The 20,539-nt window shown below is 58.9% G+C and overlaps 8 protein-coding genes across 8 annotated transcripts; 5 read left to right on the top strand and 3 right to left on the bottom strand.

Moving 5' to 3' along the window:
• Positions 1-1,295: 1,295 nt before the first annotated feature.
• TRAVEDRAFT_141629 (uncharacterized protein) lies at positions 1,296-3,164 on the top strand. The gene is made up of 6 exons (XM_008036190.1): positions 1,296-1,767; positions 1,823-2,115; positions 2,173-2,417; positions 2,493-2,643; positions 2,705-2,805; positions 2,868-3,164. The coding sequence occupies exons 1-6, from the start codon at positions 1,578-1,580 to the stop codon at positions 3,133-3,135; spliced, it is 1,248 nt and encodes a 415-aa protein (XP_008034381.1). The 5' UTR covers positions 1,296-1,577; the 3' UTR covers positions 3,136-3,164.
• Positions 3,165-3,444: 280 nt separating this feature from the next.
• TRAVEDRAFT_56204 (uncharacterized protein) lies at positions 3,445-4,778 on the bottom strand (the record flags this gene model as incomplete). Its single annotated transcript, XM_008035793.1, has 4 exons — positions 4,564-4,778; positions 4,348-4,464; positions 4,115-4,300; positions 3,445-4,061 (listed from the first exon to the last, which is right to left on the bottom strand). The coding sequence occupies exons 1-4, from the start codon at positions 4,664-4,666 to the stop codon at positions 3,445-3,447; spliced, it is 1,023 nt and encodes a 340-aa protein (XP_008033984.1). The 5' UTR covers positions 4,667-4,778.
• Positions 4,779-4,992: 214 nt separating this feature from the next.
• Positions 4,993-7,177, bottom strand: TRAVEDRAFT_161058 (UDP-Glycosyltransferase/glycogen phosphorylase; the record flags this gene model as incomplete). The annotated part of the gene is made up of 10 exons (XM_008036188.1): positions 4,993-5,358; positions 5,417-5,487; positions 5,556-5,678; positions 5,735-5,824; positions 5,879-6,129; positions 6,246-6,341; positions 6,410-6,629; positions 6,692-6,851; positions 6,908-7,064; positions 7,129-7,177. 10 exons carry the CDS (start codon positions 7,175-7,177, stop codon positions 5,043-5,045), a joined length of 1,533 nt encoding a protein of 510 aa, XP_008034379.1. The 3' UTR covers positions 4,993-5,042.
• A 1,267-nt stretch (positions 7,178-8,444) lies between these two features.
• TRAVEDRAFT_56202 (uncharacterized protein) lies at positions 8,445-9,803 on the top strand. Its single transcript, XM_008035792.1, has 5 exons — positions 8,445-8,528; positions 8,590-8,763; positions 8,820-9,016; positions 9,150-9,299; positions 9,358-9,803. The coding sequence occupies exons 1-5, from the start codon at positions 8,462-8,464 to the stop codon at positions 9,649-9,651; spliced, it is 882 nt and encodes a 293-aa protein (XP_008033983.1). The 5' UTR covers positions 8,445-8,461; the 3' UTR covers positions 9,652-9,803.
• Positions 9,804-10,355: 552 nt separating this feature from the next.
• Positions 10,356-12,713, top strand: TRAVEDRAFT_69173 (uncharacterized protein). The gene is made up of 7 exons (XM_008036187.1): positions 10,356-10,547; positions 10,599-10,690; positions 10,769-11,092; positions 11,168-11,403; positions 11,468-11,955; positions 12,032-12,043; positions 12,114-12,713. The coding sequence occupies exons 3-7, from the start codon at positions 10,913-10,915 to the stop codon at positions 12,284-12,286; spliced, it is 1,089 nt and encodes a 362-aa protein (XP_008034378.1). The 5' UTR covers positions 10,356-10,547; positions 10,599-10,690; positions 10,769-10,912; the 3' UTR covers positions 12,287-12,713.
• Positions 12,714-13,691: 978 nt separating this feature from the next.
• Positions 13,692-17,451, bottom strand: TRAVEDRAFT_69172 (uncharacterized protein; the record flags this gene model as incomplete). Its single annotated transcript, XM_008036186.1, has 12 exons — positions 13,692-14,504; positions 14,557-14,607; positions 14,664-14,748; positions 14,813-15,512; positions 15,572-15,714; positions 15,786-15,813; positions 15,867-16,028; positions 16,089-16,244; positions 16,302-16,538; positions 16,600-17,197; positions 17,260-17,333; positions 17,404-17,451. 12 exons carry the CDS (start codon positions 17,449-17,451, stop codon positions 14,240-14,242), a joined length of 2,547 nt encoding a protein of 848 aa, XP_008034377.1. The 3' UTR covers positions 13,692-14,239.
• A 448-nt stretch (positions 17,452-17,899) lies between these two features.
• On the top strand, positions 17,900-18,238 carry TRAVEDRAFT_43316 (uncharacterized protein; the record flags this gene model as incomplete). Its single annotated transcript, XM_008035625.1, has 1 exon — positions 17,900-18,238. The coding sequence occupies one exon, from the start codon at positions 17,900-17,902 to the stop codon at positions 18,236-18,238; it is 339 nt and encodes a 112-aa protein (XP_008033816.1).
• Positions 18,239-19,203: 965 nt separating this feature from the next.
• On the top strand, positions 19,204-19,812 carry TRAVEDRAFT_56199 (uncharacterized protein; the record flags this gene model as incomplete). Its single annotated transcript, XM_008035791.1, has 1 exon — positions 19,204-19,812. A coding segment is annotated over exon 1 (339 nt), but the record flags the coding sequence as incomplete, so codon positions are not given.
• Between the last annotated feature and the right edge of the window lie 727 nt (positions 19,813-20,539).

Raw genomic sequence — 20,539 nt, 5'->3', positions numbered from 1 at the left:
CCCTTTCCCCCTCGTCGACACTGAGGTTCCCTTCGTGCCTTCCGTCGCTTTCCCTCCTAACTGCACCACCTGTACTACACCTGTGTGGTCCGGAACACTCGTCTAGAATTACCTGCTCTAAATCAACTCAGGTACGTTGGTTTTATCCGACTTCGATTCCGCCCGTGGAGCCTGAGATTGAGAATCCTATATGTAAGTGGTACTGATAGTCTGCTCTGGTGCTGGCCGCTCTCGCATAGCTATTCCAAACCTCTGGGGGTTCATATCTCTTGGGTTACTCAGGCTTGCTCGGGCTTCTCTGCTTGGTTGAGCTCGTCTTATCTGCTAGGTTCTCGTCCTCCGTTTGCCACTGTCTCGTTGCTACTAGCTTCTTGGTGAGTACATGTATGCATCCTAGGTAGGGAGCTTCGACTCTGCTCGACGACGCCCATGCTATTCCCCCTCGAGCACCCTGAGCTGCCCCTTCCTGTCTCTTCCTGTCCACTTCCTTGTGCCACATGCTTCCTCCTTCGCCGCTGGTCTTGCTCGATGTAGTTGGCATGTAGAAATTGATATATTTCGTCGATGTATCTCACTGTGACCGTCATCAGCTCGATTACTAGCTAGCGAAAAAGTGGAGCATCAAGAAAATATCGGAATATATTACTATGTTGTTTGCAAACCCCACCGCACGTTGCATATACCCGACGAGCTCTGTATGCTTTCGCCGCGCGCGGCCGAGTTATACCAGGCAAGGCCAATTATACAATGGGCGCTCAAGGTCTGCACGCCTATGGGCTGATTGTTGCAACCGCTCTACAAACCTTCGCCGCGCGAGGCGTCTTTTGCAACGCACTCTCATATATGCAACTCTATACGTCGTCGTGCATATTTGTGTGCACTTTCGCTGATGCAGAAACTTGTGGAGTTGTGTCTCCTCCGCAGAGGCGCCCGCGAGCTGTACCCCTTCGAATTCCTTACGTCTACTTTCGCGCAGTAGCTAGCTAGACCGAGGAGTCCTCTGCTCGTCAGACCAAACTCTCCACCCTCATATAAGTACTCTGACTCGGAGCACTCGGCAATACAGAAGGAGGATCTGCGCCAGCCGAGAGTATAGGCGCCCTTCGAGTACTTGCCTCCGAGTCGCGGCCGACTCCGGACTCTATAAGTATACGCCACACTTGAGTCAACAACTCGATCCCACTGCGGTCCAACGCTCATATTGCCACACCGTTCATATCACATCAATGGGGCGAAGGAGACGCGGCGGACAAGGCAATCATGGCGATGTTCCAAACACGGAGCGCGCACCCTCGCCGGTGTCAGATCTTCCGATTGCGAGCCTTCCGGTGCCGTTCGCGGAAAGCCATCCAACGGCAAGTCCAACAAGCAAGATCATCCCGTTCTGGGACAAGCCCAGGATAATTCCATTCTGGGAGAAGACCGATAACGTCACAAAAGCCAAAGGGGAGGAAAACAAGAAGGACGACGCGGGATCGCTGTCTACCGAGGATGGAGGCAGACCGAAAGAGCCTCGGCAGCAAACACCCCCTGAAACGACAGCAGAGACGGTGAATAACACGACGTTCACCTATAAGATGTCCCCAAACACAATACTGGAAGACGCTGGCCAATATGCACTCAACGCGAGCATATCCTCTAGGAGATTCGAAGACCTTAGGATTCTCGCGTTCTCAAGACGCATTTCACCCAACCGCGTTGGCGCACCACGCGCAATGTACGCCAATAGCACACTTGTGACGCGAGCGCTGCCCAGTCTCTTCCAGGGTGTGTACTGTCCAATATGTGTGCGGCAATTTCGTTGTGCTAACCATCGGGGAAGACGAACGCCTTGACGAGGTTTCTGATGCGGGACTGGCCCTCTGTGACGACATTTCAGTATCGGCCACATACTACGGCTACGGGGATGACAGCGATCTGGACGACGATAAGTCAGATGGATCTGAGAGCTCCGAGGACGAGACAGACTCGGAGAGTGCCCCTTCCGATCGGAAGGACGAGGACGAAACCCCAGAGAATAATACCCAGCGAAGGCCAGTCGCGCACCAGGCCGCTGAAGACGCGAAGCCTCCACCTCCTACAGCAACGAGCAATGTGGCTGACCCGTCCGCGGCGGTGGGTCCGCCCTACCCTCATACCTCATACCATATCGCCAACTCATCCCTCACGCAGCCCGCCGCTCCCGCAGAAGCCCGCAGTCCCCGGGTGAAAGCAGAAGCCAGCGACCTCGTATCGGCGAACACAGCCACGACCACAAAGCCAGCGACAACCCCGGGTCCCCAGGTGCGGACGGGGGCAAGCACGCCACGTAAACCGACACTCAAGCTTCCTGACACCAACGCCCGGGTGGCGCTGTACTCCCCCTCCGGGTCGGAGGGGCCCCGTACTGTCTTTGCGATAGATACAGCCTATCGCACGTACGTCTCTCGCCGCGTTCTGGCCCTCGGTCCTAATTGATGACATTAACTGACGCCTTGTTCGGAACGGCGCAGATGGCGTGCGGTCGTGTTCTATGCGTACACGTATCGGGTCGCGTTCGCCCCTTTGCGATCTCAAGGACTTCCGTTCAAACTTGCGGACGAAGACGACCCGTCTCAGCTTCCCATTTGCTCGCCCAAATCAATGTATCGTCTTGCAATGAAGGTCAGTCACACGTGTATAGCAATCTGTACGCGGAGCACCGATTTGACTCCTGCGGGCATAGTACGGCAACACAGAGCTCGAACGGCTTGCTGGGGACGACATCGCGTCAAAGCTATCCACGCAAAACGTACTCGCGGAATTGTTCTCGCCCTTCACTGCCAGGTCAGCACCGCACCTCACCTATTTGCGAGCGAAGCGGTGGGTCTGATAGCAGCGGGTAACAGGTACCCGCAAATACAGGATATGGAGCTTAACTTCGTCGTCGCGCACCTCAAGCACCCCCACATCGCCGTCGAGCTGCCGACTTGGATCGACCGCTTCGCGCGCGGCGAGCTGAAGGAGTGCGCGGACACTTTCGGACGGCTCATCCACAAACTTGCGTGCGCTGCGACTGTGACCGTGGCAACGGGCGGGTTAAATGCGTGTCCCCGAGGGTGCGCGATGTCGACCGTGCAGCACCGGTGCACCATGTGCGGACTTTCGTTCAACTGAGCTCGGGGAGTGGAAATCACTATGCGGGGGCGGGAGAGATCGGAGAGCGTATATGCGTGTCTGATCATGCACGCGGATGCTCCAGTCGAGTTAGGCAGCCACATTGGATATCGATGAAACCAAAGAGCCATTGATTGCGCAACGTGTCGGTCAATTGGAGGTCCAGCCACGACATATACGTTTCAGCCACCGCGCCTTCTTCGTGTCCGCACTGCTGTTCGGATCGCGCAGGGCCGCGAACCGTCTGACGGCCAGCCCGCACGTCTCGCTCCTGAACTTCGAGACCAGCCTGCGATGCAGCTTGACCTATCAACGAAACTTCAGCTGCAGCCTCAGTGATAGAAATTTAACACTCACGGTCGCTGCGTTGTCCGTCGTATCGACGCCAACCCCCGCAAGACCTGGCACCGGTCGTACCTCAAGATCGCCGAAGCTCGCGAGCCAGACCTGCCAGAGACATTCCTCCCAGTCCCCCGCGCGCGTCATGTCCGCGAAGAAGCGCTCCGAGCACCACGTCGCGTCGTCGCGCGCGAGCACGACGGGCGCGAGCGCCGCGAACGGGAAGGACGTCCGCTCGTCGTCAGTGAGCACAGCTGGTTTGCGCCCGCGCGGGCGCCCCCGGGAGGTCATCGCGGAAGAGGAGGTGGGTTGCTGGTGGAGGAGAAGGCTGTGGAGCGTCTTGGGCGGCACGGCGGAGAGGTTGCCGGGGAAGAGAACCACGCGCGGACTGGGGGCGAGGAGGCGCGCGATGTTGAGGAAGGCGTTTGGATGGGTCTCCGTCGCCGGGTCTATGTGAAGAAGGTGGACGAAGAACGTCTGTTTGAGGGGAGGGTGCTTGCGTTGGATGGCAGCCAGCTTCGTCACCAGTGCCGTATGTTGCTTTGAGGATGGGGCCGCCGTCGTTGTGACAAGGAGGCTTATGGGGCCTGCTAATGCATCAGCAGCGGTGCAAGAATAGAGTTGTTCAATGAACTCGGACCTCTCCAATCAGCGGCCCAGCTCTCGATATGCTCTACTTCCTCTTCGGCGGTCCACAAAGCGGCAGACAGCGTAGGCTTGTTCGAGGCTACCGAAAGGACATTCGCGCTCACTGGGGGCAGTGGGTGCAGAGAAGAGACCTTTGCCATAAGCTGGTCCAGTGGAAGGCCTTCCAGAACGGAGGTATCTGATCACGCATGAGCGACCAATTTAAGCATACCACGTATGACTGACCTAGCGGGGAGGTGCTAGAAGGCGTGACCGCCCAGAGATCACAGCATAGGTAGCCTGAAAGCACCCAAACGCTCAAAAGACAGTACACCAGTGCGATAGTCGTGAGTCCCGGAATGCCTAGGAGCCATGAGCGAATGGTCACAGGAGCGAAGCCAGAAAGCCAGAGATCCAAGCGAGACAGAAGTGGTCGCCTGGATACATAGTTGTGCGGCCTACTTTTGCGAGCGAGACTGAGATCTTCTAATTCTGGGGAGATCCTAGGGCGAATGGCGTTTGTCCTGGCCTGTGTCGGGGAAGACGAAGAGGTTTTGTGAAGCATCCAGACGAGCTACAAGCAACCGCGAGTAACGCCAGTATTCTGAGGCTAAGAAAGCCCCAAGGTAGGTAGCTTGATGGAGAAGTAGAACAGGTTCGGACAGAGGAGCTATATTCCACCCAGGTGATCGAACTGAGAAAGCGAAGTGGTGGCAGGAAGAATTGGGAAGAAAGCTGGACTCCTCGCCGCCCGAATTCGAAGTGGTTGCCTATTTAATGCGGGCGCTTCATGATTGTGTAGGCGCCTCCTTTGGTCCTTCCTCCAGGTGCTCGGAGGGCCACTGCCGTGTTGCATACCACCAAAACCCAGATTATATAGCTCGAAAAACACGGACCGGATTCAGGAGGTAACTTGACCATCAACTACCACATATACAGCTTCAGAGATTGCTAAGAAACACAGATATGTCCCTTTTCGCCGCCCCACCCTCCTCCCAATCACACCGGACGACCGACGAGATCTTGGGCAAATTCTTGCGCTTCTCCCCGCCATCCTCGCCGAAAGCCTTCTGAAGCACCTCGCGCACTTCAGCCTTCAACGCCTCGACGGTTCCAAGGGGCTGGCGCCCGTTACGGTAGATGGGCTTGAGGCCGTCAGGACCGCTGCGCGTTTCGATGAGCTCGTAGCCTGCGTGGAGGTTGTCGGTGACGTGCACGGTGGTGAGAGGCTGGTCGGCTCCGAATGGCCAGAATATCCTGTGGAATGGGTGGACGTCAGAGGCTGTATCGTGTCGGGGAAAGGTGGGGCGCATACATGGGCACTCCCGCCACGACTGCCTCCATGGCGCTGTTGTGCCCACCATGGGTGAGGAACCATCCTGTGGCCTGCGATGTCCAGCGTGCAAATCGCAAATGGTCAGTTACGGGGAATGTCGACGAGGTCAACAACATACAGTGTGTTCGAGGAGTGTCTGCTGAGGGACCCAAGGCGACAACAGTCCCTTAGAGTATGCGTCGATCTTCGCCTTTGCGTCATCCGGGATATCAGTGCCAGGAGAAGAAGCGTGGCTCATGACCTGTTCGTCATGAACACAAATGTTAGAGATGATCAAGCATGAGATCATTGACTCACGAAGGGAATATTGAGCTCCATAACGATATCAAGCAACGCCCACAGCTTCTCGACGACGTCTTCGCCGTGGAGCATGGTCCCAAACGATATCTGGAATGCACCGTCAGCACAAGGCCATCAGCGAGTCTCGCACGAGCTTCTCACGTAAAGCAGAGACCGCTCGCCAAAAGTTGCAAGCGTAGAGTCCAGGAATGCCTGTATCTTGTCAGCATCCTCCGACCGCTCCCGTTCTTGGCCCGTCGTCTGGACGCCGATGGGCACCAATGGCCCAGTGACGTAAATGCCGCGCGAGGTCTTGCCGAACCACTCCCTCATCGCCGCCACCGCTTCGGATTCATATGCCTCGGAGGTGTAGAGGAGCATACCATCGCACGCCTCCAGCATCCTGTGGAGCCCTATCAGTACGATTGATAGGCACGCTCATACAGGCACATACTCGTAGAGGCGAGCGAAGACGCCGACGACCACTTGCGGCGGAACGCGCGACTGTAGCACAAACAGGTCAGTGAACATGACGAGAGTGAGAACATAGCTAACGGACTGACCGGCTGTGGGTAGTACTCGTAGTCGTACATGGGTGGCATCCCGGGTACACGAACTAATTCGCCTTTCGTGCCCACGTACTCCTAAAAGCCTGATGTTAGCAAGGGGATACGCGGCATCTGAAACGAAGACGAGAATATGGGACACGTACCCTCATGATGATGTCTGTCAACGACACGCCCGTTTGGCGTGCTTCCTCCTCGGCCCTAGCACGGACGTTGCCCTTCCCACCCAACTCCTCTGGACCGAAGAGGTGGAACATCGCCGCTGTCAACCCTGAGCACCACACATGTACCTTCACCGTGTCGCCGCTCAGCTCCATGACAGTTCCGAATGCTTGGATCCCGAACATCTACGGAGAGCTTGTATGAGCATATTCGTGGACAGTATGAGTGAGTGAGAGGGTAAATTCACGTCTACGATGATGGCCTGGGGCCGCTGAAGAGGGGCGATGCGCGTGCCCGTCTTCCTACATACCGCCTCTTCCCCGGTGACGAGTTGCGTCCATGTCTCCTCAAACGCCTTATCGAGCTCGGCCAATCTGCTGAAGTGCCCCGCCCCTAGCGAAAGGATCCTAGACGAAAAGAGTGTTGGTGAGTATATACGAATATGGCAGAGGCGCAGACCAACCTGATCGATGCGGTGTGCTCCTGTTCGTCGGGTCCCATATTGCGCCTGAGCTCTGCGAAGGCCTGGTCGAGAAAGTCATCGGTGACTAACAATGTCACATCAAGGGCCCGTAGCTTCACAAGCCGTGCAACGAGGTTAATGAGGGGGCGGGCATGGCCTGAGGCGATGTCACTGGTTCGTCAGATTCGGAGTGCGGTAAGCAGAGACCAGAAGAAACGTACCCCACGCCGGGAATGGGTACGCGACGATATGCGCGCGTGTCTGCGACATGTCCAGTATGGTGTGAAGGGCGACGGTTCAAGCGTGAGGCAATATTGGAGACGGGTTGTGGACTCTCCAGCAGAGAACTTATACTGAGGAACGGGGAACCCTGCCATTTCCATTTGAGCACCGCGACTCGACATCGGCTTGGGGGCGCGACCAGTAGAGAAACATAGGCCTGACCTGGCCATGGTTAGAGTGGCATCCACTTCGCCCATGTGCATCAACGTGCCAACTTGCCAAGTGGTGTTGGCGTGACCGCGGTGGGAGTGTGTGCCACGGAGTGTTGCCGAGACAGACCGAGGACAAGCTGCTTTTGTGAAAGGCCTGACAGAGTCATATGCTTGGAATGGTGAACGAGAGCGTTCACCAACCACCATGGCATTTCACGCCCACAGCACGCGGAGGATACTGCCGGGTGACGCGAGAGATGCTCGTAAGCTCGCCGAGCGGTTGTATCATGCGCTCACTGCATGTGCATGAACACGAAGGGCGGCTGGCGCGGATCCTGGCTCGTCTGTAGCGCATGGGTCTTTGTGTTCGTGGGCTCTAAGTTGATACTAGGTCAGGGCGGAGTATAGTACATGTCTACATGAGCAATTTATGACGTAGCTCACATGAGTTCTCGTGTGAGACCGGAGAGCCTTGCTCTAACGAGTAGCCTAGGGATACCGCCGCTTTCTTCCGGTGCGAGTATACGAGGCGTACGAGAACACCCGTAGACCATCTCCTCGATGTTTCAAGTGAGGGATAATGAGTACCATCTCGGGTGCCACCAGTCGCCTATGTTACGGTGTCAACAGCGTAGCAGATGGTTGTCTGTTTGTTGAAATTGCTGGGACCTGGATGAATCGTTATCAAAGTTGTCCATTCCCGACCACGCGGCTTATCAGGGCGAGATTTGCGCGCCGGGATGGGCGCGTACCCGCATTAGGGCTATGGCGCTTATGGCCATTGGCCACCTAGTAGACCCCACTTCGAGTTCGCACAACACCTCTTCAGTCACGGTGGGGCAAGTATACTCGCCGCGTCCACTGTAGCCACCGTTATGCATCTTCCGAAGATGGATGAGCAGCGTACTTGCTGAACGACGCGCCGACGCCGAGGTACGCAATGCCGAGCCCGAAATATCCCTGATCTGCCCGCTACTGGTTCCCGCCAACCTATCGGTTCATCCGAAGCAACCGCCGTCCTCCGCCGCGTTCATGTGCGCGTTATTAGGCTGCGCTTTTCGAACGATGACATCCATCTCCTCTTCCACGAATCCCTGCCCAGTCCGCCCCTCTCAACAACATGCCAGCCCGCGTCTCGACTACGCGCAATGTCGAGCTCGTAGACCACGACGGCGTTGTTCTTGCAGGTTCGTTCTGAGTTGGTCGGGCGTCGGCAGTAACAGTTTTCTGATCTGTACCCCTCGCAAGGATTCTACCAGTACGGCTCCGTCTCGTGGAAGACGTTCTACAGCTGGCTCGATCTACTTTTCGACACCACCGACCCATGGATCATCGTCGGTGGTGACCGCTCCACGGCGGATCAGCAATATTTGCCCACAGACGCAGTCGCCCTACCGGGTAAATACGTGCTGCTCGCTCCAGGTAGGATTTGTCCTCGGCCCTCATTCTTGCTACATAGACTTGAACCATGTCGCTAGACCACTCGCCGCTTCGCGTCAATCTCGTGTCCACGCGCGCGCACCGCCGGCAAGACGTGTCTGGCCGCATCCGCAAGGGAGAGCTGAACCTACAGCATGCACGCGACAGAGACCGCAAGCGCTTGTCTATGGGAACAGAGATGTCGTGGTCCAGACTGCAGGCGGCGCATATCTGCTCGAGCTCGCGTTCTTACCAGGTGCGCATTCAATTTCGAACCGGATGGTCGCGCGCTCCGACTCTACCTTTGAAACGCCCCTCGAAGCTCTCGGTGGGGGTCCCTTCCGCGCGCGAACATTTGCTGTTGACATCCGCAGCTCACCAAGCCGTAGCATGCGCACACACCCTCGCCCTGTGCCTCGCCTCCAGCCGCGCTCCATCGGCCGGGCATCCACAAGTCCGCATCGCTACAGAACATGCTCCTCCTCCGCGAAGACTTGCACAACGCATGGGCAGACTACGAGTTCGGTGTCGACCCAGATGTACGTCCGCCGCCACTTCAACAGTGGCGCCGTTGCTAATATCTGCGTGACTGAATAGAACGGGTACTCGATCACGCCATTTGTATCCGGGCACGGCGACCTCGCAGGACTGGTGCTACAAGTAGACGATATCGCGGACCCAACGACGCGCCCACTCGACGCGCCCCTGCGTGACCACTTCTTGCAGGGGCTGCTCAAGCACGTCAAGGGCTGCGGCGAGCGCCACTGGGACTTCCGCACGGGCGCGCTAGACCTGTCCGACCGCAACGTGTGGGGCACGGACGAGGGCAAGGAACGCCTCGAGCTCGAGCTCGACAACCGCCTGTTTGACCATCGGCGGGCGCAGGCGTAGGGGGTTTGCGGGGCTGGTGAGTTGTTTCTTTTCTGGGATCTGGGTTTTCTTCCGGGGTTGGAGGACGAGCGCAGTCGGTATACACGACGACGACGTATTGCGTGTTCGTTGGCTGTATTTCTAGGTGCATTTGGATGGCTGTAATACACGGATCAGTTATTTCGACATGGCTCGCCCGGTCGCGCGTCCTTCACGAAATAGGTGAGCGGGGGAGGCGTGCGTGTACTTCCGCCCGAAGCAGTACTTGAGCGGTTAGTCCTCAGTGCGTGCTTGATCGCGTTGCAGTGGCTGGTGCGCACCCCTTTGCTACCGGAAGCAGTATCTTGGGTGCATTCCTGCACTATTTGTGCACCAAGGGGCCCGTGGGTGAAAGGACCTGGCCTCTCTGTCACGCGTCAACCATCGATTTTGAGTCGTCAGTATCCCAGCGCTCCATTCAACATACGTTTCCGCCGGCTCATGGACTTGCAGGGGTGAGTGCTTCGTACACTCATCATCCGCTGTGCCTCGAAATCGCACTGACATGCTTCTCGGTAGTCAGACACACTTGAGATTTCTCTCGTTTGAAGCTCGCTTTACTCCAAAGACCAAGGGATGCTTCTTTCTGTCTCGATTGATAACGCGATGCTAATACTATCTGTATTCTGACTATAGATGAATGTTAATTTGAGTGTAAGTTAGCTTTTGCGAAGACCACGGAGGCTCGTGCGATCGCCTTGCAGATCGATACAGTTCTCAGATTGGTAAGTACGTAGTACTGATCCTCCCTACCATCAATAGCCCCCATCAGGTTGCCAAGCTGCGCGCGTGCCATCCTACAATCTGGTTTCCTTCTGTCTTCAAGAGCTATCTGCGACGATCTGGGCCTTGTGGGTGCATTCACAGATGCATTCGAGGTATGCCTATCGAAAATGACCGGTCACCATTGAGATCTCAACAGCCAAAAGACCTTGAAACCACTGCCAGTTATAGGTGCATCGTGTAGGCACCCTCCTTTGGGCATCGAGCTTCGAGGGGACCTTCAAAAGTGTTTAGCCAGGTATGTATATTTGAACCCCGCTGATCATCATCGCCTCGGAAGGCCCGGGTTCCTGACCACCAACGCAATTAAACGAAGCGATGCCGCCAGGCCCGCCGCATGCTGGAGGCCGCGAGCTCCACGACGTACGCAGTGGCTGCGCAGCTCCCAAATTCCAGCCAGTCTTAAACCGCAGGAGCCTGCGCCCCCGGCAGTGAGCACACGACATCCTTATACCCCGTCATGGCCCGCCATAGGAGACGCTGCTCCCCTCGTCTCTCGCGCCGGTCCAGGGTCTTCATATATGTCACGATCTTCTGCGTGCTGCTTTGCGCGCTCTTCACTGGGGCGTTCTTGATCGCCGGGCTTGTGAGGTCGAATCTGGGGAAGATCATCGACAGGGCTGCTGAAGGGGGGAACGGAGTGAGTCTAGTTCTTTGCCTGACCAGTGCCTGCAAACCTATTGGCTTCCTGACTCTATGGCTCTGATTGCTGCAGCTCGCGCTTCTCGGACATGCCTATGACGTCGACCTGCCGTCGCGGCAAGTGCAGATCTCATGGCTCATCCTGGGCTGTGGCACCTTTGCCTCAACCGTCGGCACCTACGACTCGACGAACTGTGGAAGGTTGAACACGGCGGCAGACTTCTACTTCGATGGCGCACAAGCCTCAATCTTCTCTTACGACCCCGACACGTCTTTACTACACCGAAACGACACTGATGGCCTCTTCTAGTGCGTATTCGTGCTTTAGTGGTGATGCTGTACTGACAACACCCCTTGCTGGCGTGTGCTTCAGCGTGCAAGCGACAGTAGAACTCCAAACAGAGCATCTCCTCGAAGTGACCGCCTGGTACGGGCAGGACCAGCAGTACGCCTACCCCTTCGATGAATACGTCCTGGACACATACTTCCAGGCGCTCGACCCCGCCACGAACACGTCCCTCCCCACGCTCTTCGTGCGCATCGCGGACGCGACGAACAACCTCCAGCCTCAGCTCGGCCGCATCGGGAACGCGCAGATCCACACGAACAAGCCGATCGTGGACAACTCGACGGCGACGGCCGGCTTCGGCGTGCAGTACGTCTTCCACCGCACGGTGCTCAGCCAGCTCTTCGTCGTCGTCCTCTTCGTCGTGAACTGGCTGCTGACCGCGGTCGTCGTCTACATCGCCGTCTCCGCGTACGAGGGCCTGCCGCTCTCCGAGGGCGTCCTCTTCCTCCCCGTCAGCGTCATCCTCACCATCCCCGCGCTGCGCGCGCTCTGGGTCGGCGCCCCAGACTTCGGTGCGTCGTTGTCTCCTCTGCCCCCGCCAACCCGCGCGCATTGGTCTTTGCTGACTGATACGACGTCTCTGCACAGGCCTGCTGTTGGGTGAGTGCCCCCTCTGCCCCGCCTTCGCTTTGTGGGCGCCGTGTTCTGACCACATCACATCGCCGCGCAGACTCCTGCGGCACGTTCGTGCAGATGGTCATCGTCTCCCTCGCGTCAATCTACCTCGTCGTGAACGTCGGCCTCCGGCGGCCCCAGGAGGCGAAGGACGCCGCGGCGGGCGCGCACGCCCAGCACGACAGCGAAAAGGAGGCGGGCGTCCCGCTCCTCCCGGATTACCACTAAGGCGGCGAGCCGACGCTTGCGTCGCCACACTGCGCCACCGCTTACACAGCAATGTCCCAGGCCCCATGGGCCTCACGATAGTCGCGCGCGCCCTGGATCTATGCATGGTGGCGGGTGCGATGCAGACGTGATCGGCGCCGTTGTGTAGCCCTTGCCCCGAAAAACCAGCGGCGCCCGGTGGGGAGACGGCGACGCGACCGACGACGACCTCCGCGCTCGCTGTGGTACATATCACAGTCGGCGCAACCACGAACAGCAAATCCCCTGCGCCCCGCGACCGGGCGTCACATCGACGTGGACCAGCTTTGTTCACAATAGTGATGTGCTGTGTATGTATTACTTATTACGAACTGCATTGCATCCGTTCCCCTGCCTCCTGTCTTCCGCATATGTATGATATCTCCATCGAGTAACAACACACCTATCCGTCTCCATATCCCACGTCTCACACCGCGGGCGCCGTGTCTATGCACGCATCGGAGACGCCTTGCGGCGCGTCAAGTCTTCCTGTGCCTCCAACAAACGCTTCTCGGCTTCCAGTCCACGCTGACTCAAGGAACCTTACCTCCACCGTATCCCGCCTCGCAGTATGCGTGTCATATCTGCCGCGCGCCCAGATTCCCTGTCGCGCCTGCACTGACGTCCCTACTGCCACCGGCCGCACCGCACTAAGTGCGTGTGTTTGTCGCGCACTCTTACTGTCCTTTCTGCTGGCAGATGGCGCGGCAAGCGAGATTTCGCGGCCAGATTCGCGTTCCGAGTCCGCGCGCGCCGACACGCGTTACATCTGGACCCACAACCCCCGGCCGAGCCCTGCCCGCAAGTCGGGCCCCGCGTCGCCGGCGCACGCCAGTGGGAGTCCCCGAGCCGCCTGAGCCCGTTCCCACTGAAGATAGCACACGTTTGGCACTGCAGGCGGGACCCACAGAGGTGCACCGCGGGGTGCGCTGAAACGCGCCCGCGCGGGCTGCTCGGCGATCGCCCGTCCGCGCGTGAAGCACGGCAAGTTCCTGCACCGCGCGACGCTACTGTACCCGCGCGGGGGTTCTTGTTCCGCATCGAGGTCCGGATGACGAAAGCGGAACCATGGACGTGCTGCTGCTGCTGCTGCGATCAGGAAGACGGAGAACGGCTGTCGCCGTGCGCGGGCTCGGAGATGGGAGATGGGAGAACGCCTGGGAGATGCTCGCATTTGCAATACTAACTCAATCAGCGCGGGTACGGAACGTATGCATGTCGGTCAAGTCCGTTCCTATCTCAGGCGTTGTTGCGGACGGGCGCGAGGTATGAATATATGAACCACAACGGCTATCTGTGCGGTTGGCGAGGCTTCGAAGGCGGGAGTCGCATCGGGCCGCCGTGAATAGAAGGAGCATCGGCGGAGAAAGATGGGAAACGAGTGTATGGAATAAGGGGCACGATTACATGAATCGGAACAAAGGACGACTTGGCCACTGGGGCGCTCGAAGCAAAGAGCACGGATGTGGCAAACAGCGACGGATGTAGAATAAACTTATACAGCGGGAATGCCGAGAACGTATGCAAATAAACAGCTAGTACTATCTACTGGAGAGAGCGATGGATATGGAATGAGATGAGGCGAGGGTACTGGACAGGACACAGCGAGTGATGCATCTTGGGATGATGACTGGACAACAGACAGAGGAAGAGCAGGCGAATGTCAGCGAGTGAATACACAGGAATGCGATCGTGTAAAGCAGTTGCAAGGTGAGTCTCGGACGAGTCAAAAGAGCGACGTGGGCAGCGGAATGTAGCAACAGACGGGGGGATTAGTACACTTCGAGGAAGAGGGATAGAGACGATAGTCCGACGACGTCGGGTTCCAGACCCGAGCAGTGAGTCCAACGATACGAGTCTACTGAGAAGCCAGAGAACGTCACGGCGTCCGGATGAGAAGGAAGGACATCTTCTCCGCGTCGGCGGTGGCGGAAATTACCGGCCCGACATGCGAAGGGGATGGGGACGATGGTGGTAGAGTCCACCACCGCCGCCCGAGGCCTGGTGGTGCGTGCCTGGAACGAAGAGGGCGCCGCGGTTGTTCTGGCTCCGCTCCTTCCTGCGCAAGTGCGTCGGCGGTGGGAACGGCTCGGGCATGCCCTGGTTCGCTCCGTCCGAAAAGAAGATCTTCGGACGCCAGGCCTCGCGCTCGTCCATGATGCAAGAGTTCTTGAACTTCTCGACGAGCGACTCCTTCCCCCTGAAAGGACTTCAACATGCGCCCATGAATACGCACCAGGTGAACGACTCACTGGTATGTGGCGTAGCACATCTGCAAGACTTTCTCGCTCGAGTACATGTTCCTGTGCGCGTATCAATATCAGACCGCCCTGCGCATAGCCCAGTCACCGCGACTCACCACTTGACGCCGAGCTGCGTGCGCGCAAAGTGCAACAAATCCTGCACGGTAATGAAGTTGACGAATGCATAGCCCACGTTACAGCCTGCCCGGCGATATCAGCCCGGGTCCCGCAATGAAACAGCAGTGCTGCCACTAAGGGGACGCACCGTTCTGGAAATCCATCCGCAGGTACATGAAGTCGATACGGCGCGGGCAGACCCGGTTGATGAAGTTCAAGAGGTCCTTGTCGCTCATCTTGTTCGGGATGTTCTTGATCATCACCGTGGTTCGCGTGTCCACACCACTCTCAATGGCCGCGATGTCGACAACGTTCTTGGTCCCCGGAGCGCGCTGGCCACAATGCGGCATCTCGCCCGCTCTCTCTCCGGAAGATGGGGAGTGGGCCTGGTCGTCAGGGAAAGGAAGGCAGACGCGAGGCGGGTCGTTGACACGGAGCTCCGGCGTTCGGCTCTGAGACTCAGCGCGAGGCGAGGCGGTGGGGACCATGGGCGGCGGATACAGAGAGGGTCGCCCGACGTCGTGCAGGTAGTATTCAACCTGTGGGGCCGGCGCGGCGGCGTAGGTCCAGTAGCCCTTGGCACTGGCACTGGTGTCGCCCATGTACATGCGCATACCGGGGGGGTAGGCGGCGGGGTAAGCATAGGGAGCAGCTCCATGAGGGGCGTAGATGGGGGCCACAGTTCCTGGATGGGCGTAGCCGTAATGCGGCTCGGAATAAGGGTAGTGAGGGCCGGGAATGACATATCCATTGACGGGGGGCTGCATAGTAGCGGCAGGGACGAAATCCTCTGCGCTGGCGCTGATACTGCGAGGTCTCGACGGTGCGGGATAAGAGGGGTCGAGAGCCTGAAGGGGAAGCGATGAGAGTGAGGTACTTGAGTGGCTCTAGTATAGTAGCAACGTACCTTGCCGACGGCGTCAAAGAACAGGTCATTCGAGGGCCGCCTACCGTGGTCTTGGGAAGATTCCTTCGCCTTTCTCAGCCGCCTCACAGCATCTGGGGTGCCCACGCCTTCACTCGCACTCACGCTCCTTGGGCGGGTCCGGCCTAGACCGACGCAAAACGCGGGCACACATCAGTCCCTACCGTCAACACCGGCGGTCGAGGAATGGTCTCACCTTCCGCGCCGCGCGGCAATGCGGCGTCCTGACGAAAGCGCGGTCAATTGCAGCCATCATGATCCCAGTTAGTTGGCGTACCGGGCTTGAGCTCCGCGCACCGCTTTGCATCAGCCGAGCAGGGTGATCGAGCGCGTCCATATTAGAAATGAGGGTGAGCCTGGCACCGAAGATGGTGCGATTGTTGAGCGCCCTGTAGGCGTTCGTGGCGTCCCTGCAGTCGCAAAAGTCCACGTGGAAGGTCTACACAGGGGCTATACGTCAATTTACCACACATGCATGTCCTCGGGACAGAATGCATACCTGATCGCACGAGTCCGAGCCTGACGCGGAGAATGAGGCCAGCTCGCCAAACGACGCGAGCATTTTCTGCACATCCCTCGGCTCGACGGCGCGGCCCTCTACCGTTACGAAGAAGGAACCGTCCAGCTCAGAGATGAAATCCTCCGTGGCCGTCATCTACGAATTCTTCCTCAGCATACGGCGCGCGAACAACAAGCTGCCGCAAACCCTCACTTTCTCCACACGACCGGGAGACACAAATTCAGCCTCCAGGCGGACATTGTCGAGCGCTGGAAACTTGTGGCCCGCGATGTGCCTGAGAGCCCGCGCAGCGTGGCGGGTATCGTAAAAGGCCAAGATGACGACACCGTGGGTAGCCTGGAAGCGGGCGAGGATACCCTTTACGTCACCGAGGCTGGAGAAGGAGTCGAGCAGAGCGCTTGAGGCTGCAGTCGGTGGAATATGACGGACCTGCCCACACCCGGCGTTGGCGTCTAAACGCGCGCATACAGTCATAGAAATTGGGTCTCACCATGAGCAGCCTGGTAGGGGTTTCGCTACATCTCTCTCCAATCTCCAAGTCGAGCGGAGCATCCACCTGACTACCCAGCACAAAGGTACGTTCTTCCCTCGGGGTAATCTCCGCGCTAGCAAGACCAGACGCGAGGCTAGAGATCTCCGGCGTGGTCCCGGGGCCAGAGGCCGATCCGGAGCCGTCGTCGGAAGACATTGACTGAGAGTGGGCGCTTGTGGGGGTAAGGTAGCCGGCGTTGTTGCAGCCGACGGAGTTGGACACGCTCGCAAGACTCTTGATTCCGGCAGCGTATGTGGAATGAGCGGCAGCGAAGACGCGTTCGCGATCGGATGCGCTCAACCAACGGAGAGGCGATCGTGGCTCGGGCGGGGTAGACGGTGTGTCGTTCGTGTTAGAGTTAAAGGACGATGAAGGCGTAAGGGGGGGCGTGAGGAGTATGGGCGGGCGGCGCAAGTGCTCGGACGGGTCCTTTTTAGGGGTGGGCGAGGACGACGGAGAAGACGCCAAGTCGAGGGGCCGAAGGTGAGGGCGGTGTCGGGCGGGACCCTGAGGGGGGAACGGGGAACCTGGCGAGGAGCCGTAGTTATGCGGAATCCTAGGAAACCGGGCAACGACTAGGTCAGAGCTGATAGTTTGCCGAATACGAGGAGGGCTTACCCGAGATTAGGGAGGGAGGGAGTAGAATGTAAGCGGGGCGGAACAGGAGGGCGCCCGCCGACGAACGACAGTGGCTGGGGAGTAATGGGCGGTAACGGAACGTGAGAAGATGATAAGATGGCGAAAAAGCGAGGCGGTACTGACCTCTTCTTGCTGATGAGTGGTGGGGAAGGGAACGGCATGTTTTGCCATGGCGGGCCAAAGCAATGCAACGAGAGCAGAGAGAATCAGGAGAGCGGGCAGGAATGGCAGTGATTATCACTGATTGGTCCGCTACGCGTGCAACGATGGGCGGCAAGGGAGCCGAACAAGCAGGGCAGGGCAGGTCCCACAGGCAGCGGCGGTGACCACACAAAGCAAGAGCGCAAGACACAAGAGCAGGAGGGCGCAGATGTGGACGCGGGAAGGAGGGATGCTACTCTGGCTGATCGGCGAGATGCAGCCTTATAGCAGGACGGCAGGGAGGCGGAGGAGCGAGATGGACAGGGCGGGAGCGGCGGAAGAAGCGGGCGCGCGGCGCTCAAAGGAGAAGACGGGTGTCTGGCGTGCGGACGGGTAACGAGCCCAGACGAGCTGCTGGCGAAGCGGCGTCGATGCATTTCTGCGCTTTATTCTGCTGCGCGGATCCCAGCCCGACGCGATGGTTTTCTGGCAGGAGACACCCCGCACCCCGCCCGGTCGCCCGCCCGCCATGTGCGCGCGTCATTACCTCCAGCCTGGGAACTCCTCCTTCCGGCCCTCTGCCCGCCTGGCGCCGGTCTGCGCCAATGGCAGCCCTTACAGCAACCGCAACGGCCACCTTGCGGGGCTCGCCGGTGACAGCCTTCTTCTCCCCATCCTCTTCCTCGGCGATATGACACGCCCAGACCGATCGCAACGGACGATCCCAGCCCTTCAGTCTACCAGCAACGCGGATATTCTCCGCAAGGGCTGCAGGCCTAGCGGTCAGCAGGCTCCGGTCATAGCGCACCCCGAGTAATCCAGCTTCCCCAGTGCCTAAGACGGGTCGCAGACCAAGCGAGGACCCGAGTTTCGTCTCCACACGAGCTCAGTGTCATCCGCCGACGCAACCCGGACCCGTAGAAAAATTTGCAGCGGACGGGCCGCCCGCCAGGCCAGCACGGAGACTAGCCAAACTGAATACCGCGAGAGTCTGTCCAGGAAAGTCTATTCATAGCCGGCGTTGACAGTATTGACAAGAATCGCGAGCGTCTGTCGCGCCCTGACAGAAGGAATTCATCGAGGCCGTTCTCGCTGCCCAAAACAGAAGCAGCCCTGACACATTCCCACGCCACAATTGCCTCGCTTGGCCCGCATCCTGTCCAACGTTCGTCCAACCATTCTCCTCATCGTGCACACACATCTGGCCACGCTTTTCAATTCCTCAGGCGGCCGTGCACCGTGCACGACGTGCTATACTGGGTGATGTGTCGCAAATCACGTCAACGAGACACTCAGAGCGATCGCGATGCTTGCGTTTCGTGTGCTCCACCGTTCAAGCTCGTCTTCACCCGGCTTGCTTCTTTTAGTGCCCCTCTTCACACTGATGCAAGCGGGTCAGGACGGGAGGCACAACTACCCTTTTTGCTCGCTTCCATTGCAAAGAAGACGTCTGCGTCCACGGACCGAGATGTGGCAACAAGAAGGCTGGTCGCGACAATCTCCCGGTTAGAAAGATTCAAACACCGTTGCACTCTATCTCTATCGTCACTCCGATATTGGTCTCCCGCGCCGCTGATAGACATGTATCCAAGATCGAAGCGTCGCCTTTCATCTTGGAAAGCAGGCGCAACATCCATGACCCTCGTCGCTGCGCAGGGCGTACGTAGCGTACGTACGCCCGGTCGATTGCACACTCGACTGCCCTGCAACCCGTAATGCAAAATTTGCCTTAGTAACTGCCGCTGACGTACGTTGACAGCGCTTCCTGTCTATAGGCAGACTCCAGATCTATCGCAGGTGGATCACGATGCGAACTGTCTCGATCGCGCCCATCGCGTGCCAGTGCGCAGAGTTCCGAACACCATGCCCGGTGCGCCTCCGGTCTCCCGTGCGCCCCACGGTGCAGAGGAGGGCGACGGGCAGGCCGGTGCTCCAAGACACGTTGCAGCAAACAAGCTTCGCGGGCGACCGCCACCCGTCGCAACGGAGACACGCCGCGTCGGACGCTACGTAACCTCAAGACGACGTTCGGCGCATCGACTGCCTAGGCCATGCTGCCCGCCCGGTCCCTGTCGCGGCAACATGGACGTCAACAGCATCGCCTAGGCCTCCGCCTTTCAGAGCCCAGTGCCTACGTCAGGTTTACGGCGCGCCCCCTTCTTCCGCTGCCTCCCCTTTACCAACTCGGCGTCCCAATCCCTCCCAAATACCTCCAAGGCGCTATGAAGCTGGAGTCGGCGCGAAACCCGAGCAGGATCCCCAGCGTGATCGCCATCTGCGTCCGAGCGAGCTGTCTTCCCCCGCGTCGCCTCTCCCGCACAACGCCACGGGCGGGGGAGCACGCACCCCTTCCCAGCACCGCATGCCCGCCCGATCGAGCGCCCGCGCCCTGCACCCCGTCCCGCCGGCCTATGAGCGAGCTGCGCTGTACGTACCACCCCTCCGGGGGCACCAAATGTTAGGCTCGCCGGGAGCGCGGGGGGTTACGCGAGCGCAATTTTGCGTGCAGGGGCGGGCGTGGGGACCCGAGGCTGCTCCCCGGGAGATTCTCTGCAGGGTCGCCGCCCCACTGGCAGAGGGCCGCGTGCCTCGCGTGCGCGTAGCCGGCGGGGGAGGGCATTAATTGCTTTCTGGGGAGGCGCTCGGAGATCGTGTGGGCGGCGGGATCTGGGTCGTCGGCGATTACGGCTTGGCTCCGCACGGACGCACGGCGTATAGGACGCACGGCGCTGGCCAATTGCGCGGCGGGGCGTTGGGCGTTGGGCGGGCGGGCTGCCGTAGCCGTGCGGCGGCGTGCATCCATCGTTGCAGTTGTACGCCGTGCGCTGGTGTTTGCGTTTTACCGGCGGTCGACCGCAGCGAGCAGTCGGCGGGCCCATCATCGTTTGTGAGCGCTTTTTCCAAGTAACCGTATCCGACGCTGACGGCCCTTGCAGGTTTGGGCGCGGGCTCTCCGACGGTGGCGTGCAGCTATTGCGGTTGTCACTCGGACGTCCACCGCTCTGCATGGTGAGAACCTGTGCTCTAACCGCAAGTTGAACTGTCTGAAGCTATGAGCTCAGTGCAACCCTCGAACTCAGTCTCCGCGGCTGCTCGCCTAGTTTCCGGACTTAGAGAC

Source organism: Trametes versicolor (genome assembly GCF_000271585.1).
Source record: "Trametes versicolor FP-101664 SS1 unplaced genomic scaffold TRAVEscaffold_2, whole genome shotgun sequence".
Lineage (NCBI taxonomy): Eukaryota > Fungi > Basidiomycota > Agaricomycetes > Polyporales > Polyporaceae > Trametes > Trametes versicolor.
The sequence above is the reverse complement of the archived record's forward strand: the minus strand, read 5'-3'. Positions and strand labels throughout refer to the sequence as shown.

Coding starts and splice junctions, on each gene's coding strand:
- TRAVEDRAFT_56202 (XM_008035792.1), top strand. CDS start 8,462: ATGCCAGCCCGCGTCTCGACTACGCGCAATGTCGAGCTCGTAGACCAC. Junction 8,764..8,819: donor ATACGTGCTGCTCGCTCCAG/GTAGGATTTGTC, acceptor CCATGTCGCTAG/ACCACTCGCCGCTTCGCGTC. Junction 9,017..9,149: donor CGAGCTCGCGTTCTTACCAG/GTGCGCATTCAA, acceptor ACCAAGCCGTAG/CATGCGCACACACCCTCGCC.
- TRAVEDRAFT_69173 (XM_008036187.1), top strand. CDS start 10,913: ATGGCCCGCCATAGGAGACGCTGCTCCCCTCGTCTCTCGCGCCGGTCC. Junction 11,093..11,167: donor CTGCTGAAGGGGGGAACGGA/GTGAGTCTAGTT, acceptor TGATTGCTGCAG/CTCGCGCTTCTCGGACATGC. Junction 11,404..11,467: donor GACACTGATGGCCTCTTCTA/GTGCGTATTCGT, acceptor CGTGTGCTTCAG/CGTGCAAGCGACAGTAGAAC.
- TRAVEDRAFT_141629 (XM_008036190.1), top strand. CDS start 1,578: ATGTCCCCAAACACAATACTGGAAGACGCTGGCCAATATGCACTCAAC. Junction 1,768..1,822: donor GCTGCCCAGTCTCTTCCAGG/GTGTGTACTGTC, acceptor CCATCGGGGAAG/ACGAACGCCTTGACGAGGTT. Junction 2,806..2,867: donor TTCTCGCCCTTCACTGCCAG/GTCAGCACCGCA, acceptor AGCGGGTAACAG/GTACCCGCAAATACAGGATA.